General features: G+C 42.0%; 1 protein-coding gene across 1 annotated transcript in view; it reads right to left on the bottom strand.

Annotated features, from left to right (window-relative positions):
• The window catches only part of LOC121724304 (cGMP-inhibited 3',5'-cyclic phosphodiesterase A-like), a 93,311-nt gene that overhangs the window by 38,701 nt on the left and 37,110 nt on the right, over nt 1-17,500 (bottom strand). Inside the window, exon 2 of the mRNA XM_042110758.1 lies at nt 11,750-11,797. Coding sequence (XP_041966692.1) covers nt 11,750-11,797 — 48 coding nt within the window. The remainder of the gene's footprint in view (nt 1-11,749; nt 11,798-17,500) is intronic.

The raw sequence follows: 17,500 nt of genomic DNA, 5'->3' as shown, positions 1-17,500 counted from the left end.
ATTCTATTTACGTTGGCAGCGTGAAAGAGGCTGTGACCTTTGAGGCCTTACGATACCTGTCTGTGTGTGTGTCTGTGTGTGTGTGTGTGTGTGTGTGTGTGTGTGTGTGTGTGAGTGTGAGTATATGTGTGAGTGTGTATGTGTGTGTGTGAGAGACAGAAGTGTGTTTGAGAGGCTTTGAATTCAGATGGCTTTGTCCTGCAGCTCTAAGACTGACAGTCTTTGTCAATCTGGACCCATGGTGGTCTGTGTTGACCCTGATCTGTGACGGCCTCTGCAGTCACCATGGTGGGTGGACCGGAGAAGAACAGAGGCTCTTTAAGACAACAGTCCCAAATGGATCTGACATGTGTGGGTCGTGACCTGCCCATAGCTCATGACCATAAAACCCTCACATGTGGGGTGGCTGGCACAGAACTTCTTGTGTGCATGTGTCTGTCTGTTTGAGTGGATGCATGTGTATGTTTGACATGAAAGTAAGACATCATGGCTCCCTAGGATGTTGGATGTTCTGAACATAAACAGCAGGGGGGTCAGACTTTCAACAGCTGAACACACTCCTCTGTGGATATGAAGAAATCTACGGAGCACAGGGGATACACCTTGTGTCCTTATACAGACAGTCCATCCTCACACCCTCCAGTCACTGTTCATCTGCTTTCAATACCTCCTTCTCTTAGACAGGCCAAAACCCAGAACGATCTGATTAAGGTCACTACCAAACATTTCTCAATTGATTCTATAGTACTTTTTCGCGTAGAATCCATTTCTGCTTGGGAAATTTTTATATCACGCATAGTTAATGAGATAATTTGCATATATAAATGCATAATAAAGAAATGTATTGATAATATGTGTATCCATCATATTATACATATACATATGTTGTACACATGATGTTTTTACTTAATTAGTGTAAATATACACTCTGTACATTATTTTGTGAGAGCTAATTTGCATGCAAGGATGGGTCTGTGAAGAAATAGATTCTAGTTTTGAGGCTGTATTGTAACTGATCTTCCCTTGCAGTTGTCCACTGATTTTAGTAATAATAAATAGTATATAGAAATAGTATACAGTAATATTAAAATAAAAACAGAAAACATTTTTTACTATTCAATGAGAATTGGTAATCAACATTAATTTCTACGAAATGTACCTATCAACCAGTATTGGCATCAGCATAATTTGCTAGCTATCAAATCAAGACTGGTATGTCCAACTAACGTAACGTTTTCCTAGTAGGAGGCAATGATTTACATGTCAAAGAAATCTTATGACAAGTTTTTTGATGCCTTTGATGCCAAAAGTTTTTTGATGCCGTCATATTTTCAGTGCACAATGACTTTGTACACTGGCGCTTGTTTCATTCCTATTTTGCATTCGAGTGGAATAGAGCGGAATTTTCCCTCCACAGACGCACATCGGTAAATTAGGGAATGAACTTGTGCTCCCTGGGGCGGTTCAGAGAAAAGAGGAGGCGTGTTCCGGCGCAAACGTTCCCTGGTGCTATTTTGCAGTTTCAGAAAACAATTCCGCCACAGACCAAGAAAAACCTAGTCTAAAGTCAGTGGCGCGTTTTTCAGATATATTTTAAGGGCGCATGCTTGGCAATAATGTAGCGTGTGCACAATTTGGTTAAGATGCGCTTGCTTATCATTTTTCTATTGCACAGTAAGATGGAGTACATCTTGGGACAGAGAATTAGACGTGGGAGGGAGAGGGTCTGCCGGCCCAGACAGACCTATCTCTCCCTCAGTGAGGAGGAATGTAGGCGTAACCTACGCCTGACCCGTCAGGCTGTGACAGATGTCTGCCATCTCCTGGCAATGCTATTTAATCGAAAACACACCCAAACACACAGTGTAATTGAACGAACATTCGGCATACTGAAGATGCACTTCAGGTGTTTGGATATGTCAGGAGGCACTTTACTAATCTGTAAAATCCAGACCCTGGTAATCTAAAAAGATTAAGGGTCTGGCCACAAATAATGAAAATGGCCCAACTCGAGGGGTGGCACCAAGCATGCATTTGAAAATCTCACTGCACGCAATTGGATAACACTACTACCAATGTTTACTGACTGATTCATTGTGGCACTTTCGTCATCAACACCGACGTGATTGGTTCCTCGCCATGCAAGGGGTAAAAGTAACGTGCATCATTACTCGTTGCCAGAGTGTCTCGCAGAGACAATTCAGATTGTGCTTTCGTGAGAACTCTGTCCTTGTGATTCAGTGACAGTGAGCTCAAAACATCGGAAAGTATGTCTTTGTGACATTTCTTTATTTACATGTTGTCAAAAACAAAAATGCCAGCCATGGAAACAATTGTGGCAATTTCCTCCCATGCCTATTTAACCAAAGCTAATTTGGGTGGGTTTCTCCCATCCCCATACAATGCCACTTCTCTGTCTTTTACGGCCCTGATGAGAACGTCGGTCTCATCGCTTGTGAACCACTCCTGGTGTGCACCTGGCAAATCAGCCATTATAATAGCAATCCGCCATGGGACAAGCACGCCTGCTTTTAAAGGAAATGTGAGATGACGCTCTAATTGGTTTATTGCATGTAATGAGTCATGCATGAGTAATGTAGCTACTTCAGACCAACCCATTTTAGATTTGCGTCGGGCACAAGAGTAATTTATCCCAGCGGTAAAATAGCAACAGCCCCCGAGATCAGCCCACAAAGCTCCTTGCGTTTTGCATTTGATAGACTTTTATTGTTTCCGATCTTTAAGATAGGGCCCTAAGTCTTCTTTTGAGTGGACAATCATTTGATGTGTTTGCTGTGGATGTATACTACCATGGAAGCTGCTACCTGTCATTTGCCTTCCCTTACAGCCGCTCAGAGACTACACTAGACAGAGAAGAAATGGAAAAAATTAAATATTGGGCTATATTTTGGCGATCTAAAACAGATGGTCACTGGCAAATAGCTTAAACTGGGTTTGTCCAGTCCACATTGGGGGTGGTTTTGTTATCAAACATCGTCGCCTAGAGCAAAAAGATTGGTCTTATGTTTCTTAATCAGTCATGGGTGTGGTTTGGGTGTAACATCCTTTAAACCAATGAAAATGACATCTGTCATTCCCGTTAACAGCAAGCAGCGCAACTTCAAACAGCGCATCGGTATTTTGATAGTCAGCGACGCAGTTGAAGGAATCTGCTTGCACACTACACCGTATGGAACAGGTATTTCACTAAACCATACTAAAACCTATCAGAGTATAGCCTACACACATCTGCATTCGTCTTTTATTTGAACTCATTGGCAAAGTGAAACTTACTTCATCGTGATGTCGTAGTCAAAGACTAAACAGTTATACACAGTTAATAACTTTCACTATTGACTGACAATGGGTTACCATCGAACACATAGCCTGAAAAAAGCAACACTTACCCCAATAATGTTCGAATGACTGAACAAAAAAAACAAAAGGACATTTAAAGGACATTTATCCTGCAGAGGAGTTGCTGCTTACATCTCGTGACAGTGCGTCTTCAGCTGTGCTCCATATGCGCCTCACTAAAGACCAGATTTTTCTTGGTCAGTGGTGCAATGCTTTTTAGATAGTGTACGATAGCGATTTTTAGATCTTGCACCAGGCCACACCTTAGGTCGTTAATTGTCACACCCCTGAGCGCATTGTTCAATAAAAGAGACGCGCATGGCGAAAAACTTGAGTGTACAATTTGAATAGGCTTTGCGTCTTGATTGTCATATTAGAGCCCATAATGTTACTGAGGATGTTCTGAAATTGATCGAAAGGAAAGTGAAGGATATGGAAGCTTATCTGATGAAAGATCTGCAGGACAACATTAAACATTTGATCACTGAAAAAATGGGCTGTAAGTGCTTGCTATGTGCTTACTATGAGGCATTTTTGTTATATTCGCATTATTTATGTAAATTTACTAATATAAACATGACCAGAATTTACACTGCAGATAACTTTACACCTGAAAGAGATAGAATATTCTTCTATTCTTCTAATCATAAAATGTCAACGAAACATAAGTGGGACAATCCATACCCTTTATTTCTGCTATTTAGTCAAAATATGCAAAATAGCTCATTAACTATGCGTGATATAAAAAAATTGGATATTAACTATTACTGTATACTATTTCTAAGTTTCTGTTTTACTATTACTAAATTAAGTGGACAACTGGAGGGGAAGATCAGTTACAACACAGTGTGAAAACAATATTTGTAACAGTACGAATATTTCTTCACAGACCCATTCTTGCATGCAAATTAGTCAACAAAATGATACCCATATGCAAATTAGCTCTCACTAAATAATGCAAAGAGTGTATATTTGCACTAATTAAGTAAAAACATGTATAATTGCTTTGTCATCATGTTCTTGTAAAGGTGAAGTAGCACATGAACAAAAACGGTTAAAAAAATCTAATTTACATAATAACTACGTTACCAAGCACCCTTAAAAGGAAACTACCTAGCACACTTAAAAGGACAGTCAGTACCTTGCACACTTAAAAGGACAATCACTGCATAGGCCTGGTATTTCCTCTAAAAGACATGAAGCCAACTTAATAACTAAATAAAGATCACTTTTACCTGCGGCATGACGTAATACAAGCGGCAGCCACTTATCCACTCTGGGACAGGACGGGACGGCCACTGGGCAGCCTCTATGGCAAGCCATTTTAACATTTAACAGCTAGACTGACGTTGTTGATATCTACAATGTTAAACTTAGCGTTTAAAAGTTAAAAGGCTTGCCATACAGCCTCAGGCTGCTTCCTGTGTGAAACTAGCACTATATATTGCTGTAGTATTTATTGCTAGCTACAGTAAGGTCTCCTCTGCACTGTAGCTTGAATGTTATTTTGGAATGTTCCTGGAAAGTCGCTTTGGATAAAAGCATCTGCTAAATGAATAAATGTGAAATGTAAATTAAACTCCATTCCGATCACTACAACCCCCCCCCCCCCCCATGGTTCGAATATTTGGACACTCATGAAGCCTCATAAAGCTGCTGCAGCTGGGCGCTGGGCTTCCTTCGCACAAACAGGGCTGGGCGGACACATGGACGCACGCCATTTGTGTTAGACGCCGGTCCAGCCTCCTCCATCACACAGCGTCAGGGTTCCAGACATCTGCTAGAGCGCTACTCGCTCGCTTTACTGTAAGCCACAGGCCGTAAAGCGGGTTTGTGGAAACATCAGTCATGACTGTGACAATCTGAGGCTCTCACAGAGGTCAGCGCAGAACCGTATTGAGGATGTGAAACCACACCTCCGAACTACACAGAGTCTTCACCTCCGAACTACACAGAGTCTTCACCTCCGAACTACACAGAGCCTTTACCTCCGAACTACACAGAGTATTCACCTCCGAACTACACAGTCTCTTCACCTCTGAACTACACAGAGTCCTCACTTCAAAACATCCACAGAGTCTGCACTTCACAGCATACACACAGTCCTCACTTCACAGCATGCACACACATTAGAAAAACTCCTTCATGCATTTATCTCCAGCAGGGTTGATTACTGCGATGGGCTTTTCACAGGCCTTCCTAAAAAGACTATCAAACAGCTTCAGGTGATACAAAATGCAGCAACTATAGGGTTCTCATAAAAAACTAAAAGAACTGACGACATTACTCCAAAGTCCCTGCACTGGCTTCCAGTCACAGAATTGACTTTAAAGCACTACTGCTTCTTTATAAATCAGTAAATGGAGCAGGACCTAAATACCTATCAGACATGCTTCAGCAGTACACACCTTCTTGACCTCTCAGGTCTAAGGACAAAAACCTGAGCCCCAACTGTAGCCAGTTTTAAATCTAGACTTAAGACCAAACTATTCTGAATCTGCCTTTATTTTATTCTACCTTGTGTCTTTTATTTTGTTTTTTTAATTATTCTTTATTTTTAAATGATTTTACCTTGTGCGATTTATGTTTTCTTTTTTATTATGATCTTTGACTATTGCCCTTCTATGCTTTTATTTGCTATTACTGTTTGCTTTTGTTTATGTGAAGCACATTGAAGGATCTCTGTGTATGAAATGCGCTATATAAATAAACTTGACTTGACTTGAGAGTCTTCACTTCACAACATAGACACGGTCTTCACTTCACAACATACACACAGTCTTCACTTCACAGCATGCACACGGTCTTTACTTCACAACATACACATAGAGTAGTCTTCACTTCACAACATACACAGAGTCTTCACTTCACAACATGTGAAGCGCAAGCATTTTTCTGGCTTCTTGTTGTGTTCCAATGTGTTTTGTTCCACCTATTTCAATTTTTGCTGCCTTCTTGACGGAAAACTTTTATGTATTTATGTATTTATAAGTATTTAATGATTACTTGTCACATTTGACATATTGTTTGCATTCAAATGGACTTTCTCTTACTGTTAACAGATTTGTCTTAACTCCCACTTTCACTTAAGTGCTTCAGTATAATTTCTCACAATTACATACAGTTTGATTTCCATTTGCATGGTATGAGTGCATCACATGCTGCCAATGGCTGTATTTTTGTAAAAAAGAAAAATATCATGTCAATCATACGTAAAGTCTGCAGCCTTGGAGGCAGATGGAGTCTGTACAGTGCAACAGTAGAGCAAGACTCACAGCACTGCTTCCCTTTCTGCTGAGTGAACCAGAGGGCCCCAGGGCCTTATTTATGGACGAGATTTGATTCTCTAAGTAAACAAGCCACAGTAGTGGGCAATAAAGGCCGGTTTGAAAAAGCCTCCCCCCTCACTACAGACACAAATGAACACACTCATGAGTGCTGACAGGCACACACACACACACACACACACACACACACACACACACACACACACACACAAACACACACACACACACACACACACACACACACACACACACACACACACACACACACACACACACACACACACACACACACACACACACACACACACACACACACACACACACAAATATGAAAATCCTCATTATTCCTATCCACTATAAAGCACTGTGCATCCTCTGTTGGAGCTCAACCATGTTTTTGGCCCTGAGGTCCAGTCTTGACTCAACAAATATCTATCACATTACAGCTGCTTCTTATATGTGAACTCCCTCTAGTCACATTCAGCAACATCTCTCTCTCTCTCCCTCTCTCTCTCTCTCTCTCTCTCTCTCTCTCTCTCTCTCTCACACACACACACACACACACACACACACACAATGGCATTTTCAGTGTGTGTGTGAGGTCAAATAATCAGCAAGACACAAAACATATGAACCAAGGGAGGGAAAAAATCTAAACGTTTTATTAAAAAGTAGAGGGACAGATCAAAACTAATCAGAAGGAGTAAAAGGGTCATTAAGCACACCGAGAGGTCAAGGCAATTGAACCCTAAGTACCCAATCATACTGTCCACAGGGAGGACGGCTTGTTTTCGTTCACTTCTCCTCTCCTCATGTTTCATAGAGACTTCAGAAACAGACAGAGAGATAGAGGGATGAGAGACTTCAGAAACAGACAGAGAGATAGAGGGATGAGATAAGAGGAAAGAGAAGAAGGAGAAAGCACTACACACACAAAAGTGATAAAGAATCATTTTTTCAAAATTATGACCATGTGAAATGATGATAAGGTTTTAGTTTGAACCATGATGATGAAAAACAGGAGGTGATTAAAGATTGCACTGAGACACACATACACATGCACGCACACACACACACACACACACACACAGATTCAGACACAGACACGCACACACAGACACACACACACGCACACATACACAAACAAACAAACACACACACACGTACACTACATACAGACACACACACACACACACACACACACACACACACACACACACACACACACACACACACACACACACACACACGTACATTACATATAGAACACACACAAACAGAACACACACAAAGCAGACAGTTGATCAGCTGTGTTGTGAATGTTTGATTCAAGTTCAGCGTGTGTTGTGAACTATGTGTTTGTCAACAAAAGCCACAACGGAACGGTAACAAATAAATGCAAAGAGACATATCATGTGAAGTTTCTTTTTCTTCTGTTGGCAAGTAGCCAGATAATAAGCAGGATAATGTATAGAACGCCAGTCATTATCAGGAAAACAACTCTCTTCAGGGCGAAACAAGACCCCATAGTGCATCGGGGTCCCATTCGCCCTGTCAGGACTTATTTTCCCGATAATGACCTATACCTTATCCCTTACATACTGTAAGTAAGTATAAGTACTTCCTTCTACCTCCTTTTTCAATCTCTCAATATCGTCTTAGACCTCACCTTGACTGGTACATAACCTTCTGAGCTCTTATCCACTTGTAGCATTGTTCATTGTAGTAGTAGGATTATTGTTACCCTAAGGTCTCCTTTGCAATGTAGTTTGAATGTAATTCCTCATTTTGAAAAGTTGCTTTGTATAAAAGTGTCTGCTACATGAATAAATGTAAATGTAAACGTACATGTATGCTTCATCCACCCACACTCACACCCACACTTACATAAATGAAGGCTTCTACTGGAAATACTGTAGTAGAGAAACCCTCTGTAGAGTGACATTAATGAACAGTAAAAAATGCAACCCGAGGAGTTCTCCACTGACCGGCATTCAGAGGCAATCTAGAGCAACCGTGCCACAGTCACACACACACACACACACACACACACACACGCACACACACACACACACACGCACACACACACACACGGGTGTGCTGAGGAGAGGAGAGCGCAGCACCAAACCAGACAGCAGACAGTCTGCCAGAGTTGCTGAACTCTGCATTCCTTTCAAAACGTTCCCTTATTCCAAAGCACTTTTCTCCGGGCGGAGTGTAGGGAGAGGACCTCTTGTAAGTGAAGATTGAGGGATAGAGAGGTCCAGTCCATCAGCATAACACCAACGCTGCGAGAAAAAGACTTACAAAGCCTGTGGCATGCCAGTGTCTTTGTGATTCCAATCCTTTCAAGATCAGCGTTAGTTACTGGGCAGTGTGGAACTGTGCTGAAGCAACATTTGGATTAAAACAAATCCAACAGGATTATAGATAATAAATGATAAATTCAGCAAAACACACAGATCCAACAGAGACAGATAGCACTTTAAAACTGTGCAGACTGTTTTACAGAGTCTTATCCCCTCATCACATCCCCCCTGCTCACCCCTCCGACCTTACACGCATGACCACCGACCTTAAACGCTTGACCTCCGACCCTACACATTTGGGTAAACGTAACCATGTCAGAGACCTGGCCACATCTTAGGCCACTAGCACGACCAATCGCTCGGCTTCATTACGAGCACACTACGTCTAGAGCTGCTAAACTCATTGTCCACCTTTTGGTCATTTCTGATGTCTGATTGACTATTTGACTGACTATATGACACTACAATGTTAGGGATGAGGAATCAATAAAGATTGATTCTGCACACATGTTACTGATAGGGGATTGGCAGTACATTTACATATTCTTCTTTTCCTGCTACTTTTACAACTGTTCAATCTAATTCTCAAGGCAGACAGAACATGACGATGCCCGGAACATGGAATCAGACCACGTTATTAATAGCAACATGATGTTTATTCATATGCTAATTTCCACTGTCTCTTGGCTCTCTCGATGTCTTTGTCAGGCTCTTTCTGTGGTGATAATGGTTTACAGCCTGTCTGTGTTTTCGAAAGCCTTCTTGGCACATTGACCACATTCACAGCCATCGGCTGGCTACTCCCTGGAACTCTGGCTATTCGACGAATTTGGTGGATCCCAGCCTTTCCATCATGAATCAGCGCGGGGCCGTGAAATCTGGAGCAACACGTGCTTTTCCTGATGGAGGCTCTCTCCGCAGGTAACATTCCAGCAGCCCCAATGTTTTCAGTACCTTCTATAAATATTCTCTGCGTGGAACTTTCCTTAGATTTGTAACTTAAAACATCCACCACAATCTTTGTAATAAAACTGCGGTTGGGGAAAATGACCCTTCTAATGTGTGCTTGTTGGCATATCTGGCTCCGGCTGAAATCAATAAATCCTTTTGGTCAATGGCTCTGGAAAAGACGACATGATTTACACGTCCGACAGGCAGCTGGTTTTCTCTGATGCGGGGCCGCTTCAGAGAAAGGAGCTGAAGGAAAAACATCCAGGAGATGCGACAGCGCAAGACCAGCCTCCACTTCTTAAACATCTTGTCAGTCGAGGCTTTTACAAGATTCCCCTGACGAATCCCAGATTTCTAACTAAATAACTTCCAAGTGGGCTCAACAGTCAAAATGTTAGCCATCACCATTCATCAATCAGTGCGAATGTGCTCCCCTCACGACCTTGAGCAGAAACAACCGGCACCGCTAAGTGGGTCACTAATGACTCCTCCTCCCTCACCTTTACAGCCATGTAAATATTTACTATGTATTTATAGAGCTCATATGCGTGAGTAGTGGAGAAATAAAGATAAAAGATACTTCTGAGCTTCTCTATGATATTGAAATCACACAGATGATCAAGGTGAAAGCTGCAGCTGAAGAGTGTTTATTTAAAATCTCTTGTCCCAAACAGTCCATTTGCGGAGTGTGTACAGAGTTTGTCTGTAAGCTCTGCTGACTGTCTATTTGTCTTGTCATGTGCCCAGCTTCCACAGAGCAAGCATCAGATCTACAACCAGAGCCACAGAGAAGGTGAGAGTTCAGCACACAGTGCCCCCCCCCCCCCCCCCCCCACCCACCCAGTCGTGTCCCCAACGGGAGGATATCCTCTTGATTACAAAGGGTACACTAAGACACAGGCCATGCCAGCACGGGGGCCTTTGTTTCATTGTGTGCCGGGTAAAGTTTGGGCTCCGGGGATTGTGTGACACCTCAGTACATTATCTCCAGCGGAAACAGGTCAATCGCAGGCATGAAGAGGACTGATGGTGTAAACCCTCCACTGTACCCACCCCCAGCCCACCCCAGGCCCTGTTCTCATCACCCCAGCCCACTCCAGTCCACCCTAACACACCCCAGCCCACCCCAACCCACCCCCAGCCCACCCCAGGCCCTGTTCTCATCACCCCAGCCCAGTCCAGTCCACCCTAACACACCCCAGCCCACCCCAACACACCCCAACACACCCCAGCCCACCCCAACCCACCCCAGGCCACCCCAAGCCCTGTTCTCATCACCCCAGGCCAGACGGCTCTCATGTGAGGAGCCTGGGCAGGCTGGGCTCTCTGCACTCATGTCAGGTTTCCACAAAACACGCTATTCCACTCAGGAGAGGAAAGAGGGTGTCATGCATGTTTTATGACTGTGCGTTTCCAGCTCGGAGACTGTGAGGAATGTCTCCACGATGGCGTAGACATGCACCGAATCATGGGCTCACACACACATATGTACACACACACACACACACACACACACACACACACACAGGAGGGGCAGCAGAATGGACACATGCTAGGACTGATGAGGAGATGCAGGCCACACAGGACACTGTCAGGGCCTCTATAGAACATGTCAACATGACATGATTCTAGAACATATCAACAGGACACGATTCTAGAACATGTTAACATGACACAATTCCAGAAAATATTAACATGACACGATTCTAGAACATATCAACATGACACGATTCTAGAACATGTCAACATGACACAATTCCAGAACATGCTAACATGACATGATTCTAGAGCATGTCAACATGATTCCATAAGCGTAGTGTGAGGGTACAGGGAGATGGAGATTACCTGGGATCCTCTGGACCCCCGCTTGTGCTCCCATTCCGAGTGGGAAATCTAGAAAAGAGAGAAACAGAGAACGAAGAGTGCAGTGTTACAGATGCCTTATTGATGGTGTTATTGTCCGTGTTTCACAAAAAAAATACAGAATTCCATGAATTTTAAACCTAGGGAAGAGATGACAAAATACCCTGTGTCCACCATTTTGACACAGTGTTACAAGTTGTGAAACAATCCGTAGTCTTTCAGTAGTGTGTCCCAAAATACTATAAGATTCCTATAATATATTATTAAGTTCAAGTTCAAGTTTATTTATATAGCACATTATCATACATACAGTAGGATGTCCCTCAATGTGCTTAAAAATAAAATAAACATAATGACAGTAATAATAATACTAATTAATAAAATAATTAAATAGATCGAGGGGGAAAATAAAACTGAATAGTACTTAAAAAATAAATAAAAATAAATTAATAAAATTAAATTAAAATATAGATAAAAATACAAAATAGTTTGAGTTTCTTTTTAAAACACTCTACATTTAAAAACTAATATCTATTGGAAGCTGATTACAGCACTGTGTGGCATAATAGCTAAATGCCATTTCTCCTTGCTTGGTATTAATTATGGGGACTATTAATTGACAAGTTCCAGTAGATCTAAGCTCTCTACCCGGTGTATATTGGGGAAGCATTTCAGAAAAATATTTGAGGCCAAGTAAGTCCATTCAGTGACTTATATATTAGAAGTAGAACCTTGAAATCAATTCTGAAATTAACTTAGTGCCAATGTAAAGATTTAAGAATGGGTGTAATGTGATCTCTCTTTTTAGTCTTGGTTAATAGTCTAGCAGCAGTGTTTTGAAATAATTGAATCTGTCTAATGGACTTCTTGGGGAGGCCAGTTAGGAGACCATTACAATTATCTACCCTACGGGATATGAAAGCATGAATAAGCTTTACTAAATCCTGTCTAGAAACAAAATCTCTAATCTTAGCTATGTTTCTGAGATGCCAGAATGCTGATTTAGTAATGCTTTAAATGTGATCATTCATAGTCAGGTCCCCATCTAAGATGACTCCCACGTTTTTTACTTGAGTTCTACAGTAGGTGTAAGTGCTTTAGATTCTAAGTAGTCACATTTGTGTTCAATCCTCTTTGTTCCCAAATAAAATAATCTCAGTCTTGTTCTGATTAAGTTGTAAATTCTGCTGCATCCAGGTATTTACTTTTTCAAGGCAAAGTATACCATAATTAGTGTAATATTGTGTCCCAAAATACTATACGATTCCTATGGTTCTTTTTTGTTATGGGAAAGCAAGCACCAGTGATGGTAATACTGCTTTAAAAGCCCCTGAACTCAACCTGCAGAGGTGCTGCTGAGCACAGTCAAGGAGAAAGCTGAGACACTGGAAAATAGTGACCTTTGGTGACCTCTGAGGTATGCTCAAGAACCTGTGTCACCTGGTTCCTGTTATGTCCTGTTGCTTTGATATATCGATCACTATTCGCTACAAACAAATACCTTTGAAGAGTGAGGACAAAAATAGACATGTTTTCCATCAGTCAATCACAATTCAGATGCTTCAAACCAATATAGGCACTTAAGATCATTGTGAATGCCATATACTGTACATCCTCAACACATCATGGTCAAGAAAACAAACCCCAGCTAATGTGGGACATGCCAATTAACCCATCAACAGTCGATACAAAAACACTGTGACAGTTAATTTGACACTGTAGAATTCTAGGGTATTCTTACTGTATTCTGATGTGTTCATATGTTACTTCTGTGTGTAGTATACAACGGGGAGAGGTCCATATTATTGTACATAACTGTGCCTTAGGCCTGTGTACCAGCAGGAAGGTCACAGGCCGATGTTTAGGAACATCCGAGGAACATCAGTGATAACATGGGCCGAGGGAGACAGCATGTCTGCCTATTCGGGCTAGTATCTCCATCTGGCCAGGGCCGGGTTTTGTACACTGGTTGGCACCTGCCACGTTGGCATGATTGACGTTTGTATGTTTTAGTATAACAGGCTTTGTCTTAGGTTTTGACTCTGAGACGGATCGAGGAAGTGACCCGAGGAGCATCTTCTGTCGGAAGGCTCAGTAGCCGCTTCTAATAACAACCACAACTGTTAGACTCTGCACAGTTTTACTGTTCGAGACTTAGCCTGTGTTCTGTTATTCATTATTGTACCATCTACAATAAATCATCATCTAATCGCCGATCCTGATCCCGCCGTCAAGCTTTATTGACCATCTTGAGCCATCTTCAGTACAAACATTAGAACTAAAACACAACGCAACAACCAGAGAATCCTACAACACCAAGATTACTGGGAATGACTTTGCTATCTGACACCATACAGACAGCCCTTAGATGCTGAAGCTCAGTTAGCATGAGAAACTGTGTGGGTTATTTTACGTAATGGCTACAGAGTGCGGAAAATAACTCCCGTCTGATGTTTTGCGTGAGCGTCTTTTGTTGCAAGGGTTTCGAGCTCTTAGTGTGTGTGTGTGTGTGTGTGTGTGTGTGTGTGTCTGCGTGTGGAGAAGTGTTCATCAGAGGTCTGAGCTCGTTGATGAATAATGAGCGTCTGCCTGATTCCGCCACACCTTTATGGGGCAGCCGTGGCCTACTGGTTAGCGCTTCGGACTTGTAACCGGAGGGTTGCCGGTTCGAACCCTGACAAGTAGGCACGGCTGAAGTGCACACACACACACACACACATACAGTATACACACAAATCCAACTGCGGACCCAGATGCATCCATCATAGGCCTCCTGTTCTTACATAACACGCACCTCTTTCATCAGGCCCTCTAAACAGACGCTTGCTACATCATTGCTATTTCCATACAGCCTTTGATGTGACCAGAAAATAAATAAATAAAAAGGTAGGAAAAAAACTCGACAGGCAGATACTAATAATTCTCTCCACTGTGTAGCATCTGAGTTCTTCAACAAAGTGACTTGTCAGATGACCGAGTTTGAACCGGAGTGCCAACTTTTAAAATGAATGGCAAATCTGGGTGTTGCTATCCCTTATGAAACAATAGGTATAGTTAGGGTCACTTTTAGTGTGCCACACTGCTTTTTCTTCCCACAAAAAAGTAGAGTTAAAAGTTTAACATTACCATTGGTGCTTTAGTACACCATGAAAAAGTAAACATCTCAAAATGTACAGGCTTTAAATGTACAGGCATGCCTACAAGACAGTTTGTTTGTACTTGTTACTTGTTTGTCACTTCACTCTGTGTAAGTTCACCGTGTGTAACATTTCAAGGGCATTCAAAGGTCAATACCTTTTCTCTTTACAGTGTTTTTTGTCCACGAGGGATACACCATATTAGCTACACTAAATAGAGTGGTCTGCTTGAGCAACTCTTTGGACAAGAAAATAGATGAGGCTCATCCAACCGTGACCGTGAAGGGTTTGAATGTAAGTGTGCTTTGGCTTGAGTGTTAGCAATGGCAAAGAGAACATGGGAAAAGATGAACTGTTACATTTGATCACAGCCTGTCACCCACATCAGTTTGTCTAAGTCTATGTCTTTTTTTTGTGTGTGCCATTGCAAAGCGATGTGCTTTACAAATGGAGCAGACAAAATATCTTCTAGCCCTCCAGGAACAACATGACACTCTTAAAGGGACTGAGACAGCTGATTGGTAAGGGGGGCATCTGTCTATAGAGCGTCCCAGTGACTTCCGTTTTACTTCCCCTACAAGGGACCTATCTTTCAAAAAAATATGACGGGAGTTAATGAAGCGATAACAATTATTTTTCGGTCCAGTTTGAATTGTGCCACGAATTTCACATATGATGTGTGTGAATTTTTCAAAGATAATTTTAAACGTCAAGAAAGTACTGTTGTTCGATAGACTTCAAAAGTTATGTTGGTTTTGTGAGAATCCGCTCAGTGGACTACATCTCTTGTCTCGAACGATGTACGTCACCAACGTAATGAAACGATAAGATTAGCTGTTATGCTAGTTAACGGTTGCATCTTGCTGCCTGCTATGTCACTTAACAGTATCTAATGTACAGTCTATGGACGAATACAACTTACCTGATGTGTTTAATCCTCTGATGGTATTTTCATCGGCAAGGAAAGCCCAATTAAGACCTGTTGCTGGTATGCTTGTACAATCTAGTGTGGCTGTGAATGAGCTAACGTCACTAGCGCGACTGATGGGTTTGTAGTCGTTGGAATTACGATCTTTCACAATGTTGTAATTCAATAGTTACGAAACAAACTGCAAATGTCTTTACATGAAAAATTGTCTTTAAAATTGACAAACATCATATGGGTAATTCAAGGCACAAGTCAACCGGGACCAGAAAATAATTTCTTTTTCGCCATAGACTAGCGTTCAAAATTTTTTGAAAGATAGGTCCCATGGAGGCAAACAGAAAATGCGGGACTTCGGCTCTCTATAGCCATCTTTAGGGAGCCTTGATAGACCCTTTGACTGATCCAGGCGTCTTTGGGACCCATTTTAGGAGGCATCTTGGGACAGGAACCCCTGAGGCAGCTCATGACCATCTCTAAGTGATGGTTTGTAGTGTCTTTATTTTATGCTGGACAAGGAAATGAGCTGTAACCTGACAGTATAGACCTAAAATAGTAAAACCCATAAGGACTTGGAGCCTAGAGATGCCGGTCAGCGAGGTCACAGGGAGTCAATAGAATGAGACCTGAGCACTAGCTAGGTATTACCTAGTTGTAGTGAAGGAGAAATAGGATCTTCCTTCTATTCTGAGTTTACACAAACAAGTGAAGATTACTTGAAGGGGTACAAAAGCTGAGCAACGGCAGGTTATGGCAACTTTCTTCATGAACTACACACAATGCTCAAGACGCAGTCTAGATTGCATTACACATGCATTACACATCTTAAGTATTCTTTCACTTTGTCCAAATTCTTGTTTGTTTCAAATTATTGAGTTTGAATCAGTTAATCAGAATTCGACATGACAGGTTCCAGAACCGAGACCATTATGTTCTCCTGGCCTCATGCAGAACCAAAAATTACATTTCAGGACCCCAATCTTTTACATGTTGGGTATTCGAGAAAGGCTTTGATTTTTAAATTATTCATTTAGTAATATGTTCATTTCTATATTTTGCCAAACTTATTTAAAAACACTTTGTTCTCACAGCTTGATAGCAAAAGAAATGTGTGTGAATCCACATGGGTACTTTTAGATGCACTTAAAGTTGAAAAGCAAACCATTGTCATGCAGTCCAGAGTCTGAGCAATGCAACTTATGTGTTCATGCAAATCTGTACTGTATGTGTGTGTGAGTGCGTGTATGTGTGCGTATGTTTGTGTGCATATTGCTTATTAGTGCTGCGTGTTTGAATGCATAATGCAAAATGTGCTCTGTGGAAGTCATTGCTACAGTAACAAACACAAAAACACACCCACTCACACACACACAACCTCACACACACCCCCTTGTGACTGGTCTCTGTTTGAGAGCGAGGTTTGGTGAGCGGGATTTTCCTGTGGAGATAACGTGGCCCTGACGGATGGGCCATATCGCGTCACTCCGCTCCCCCCGTCTTATTTGCCAGCCTCAGATAAATAATCCTCAGAGCCACAGGGCCCCCACAGCGCCGGCTCCACGGAGCCCTCTGACGCACTCCATTACGGCTCTAATGCACTTTTAAACATGTGTGACCAGGGGGAAGGCAGGAAACTGCAGGCATAATGGAGTCCATAACTAGATTACCACC

The sequence above is a fragment of the Alosa sapidissima genome, chromosome 11 (genome assembly GCF_018492685.1).
Source record: "Alosa sapidissima isolate fAloSap1 chromosome 11, fAloSap1.pri, whole genome shotgun sequence".
In the NCBI taxonomy this organism is placed as follows: Eukaryota; Metazoa; Chordata; class Actinopteri; order Clupeiformes; family Clupeidae; genus Alosa; species Alosa sapidissima.
This window is presented reverse-complemented; position numbering and strand designations above follow the sequence as displayed.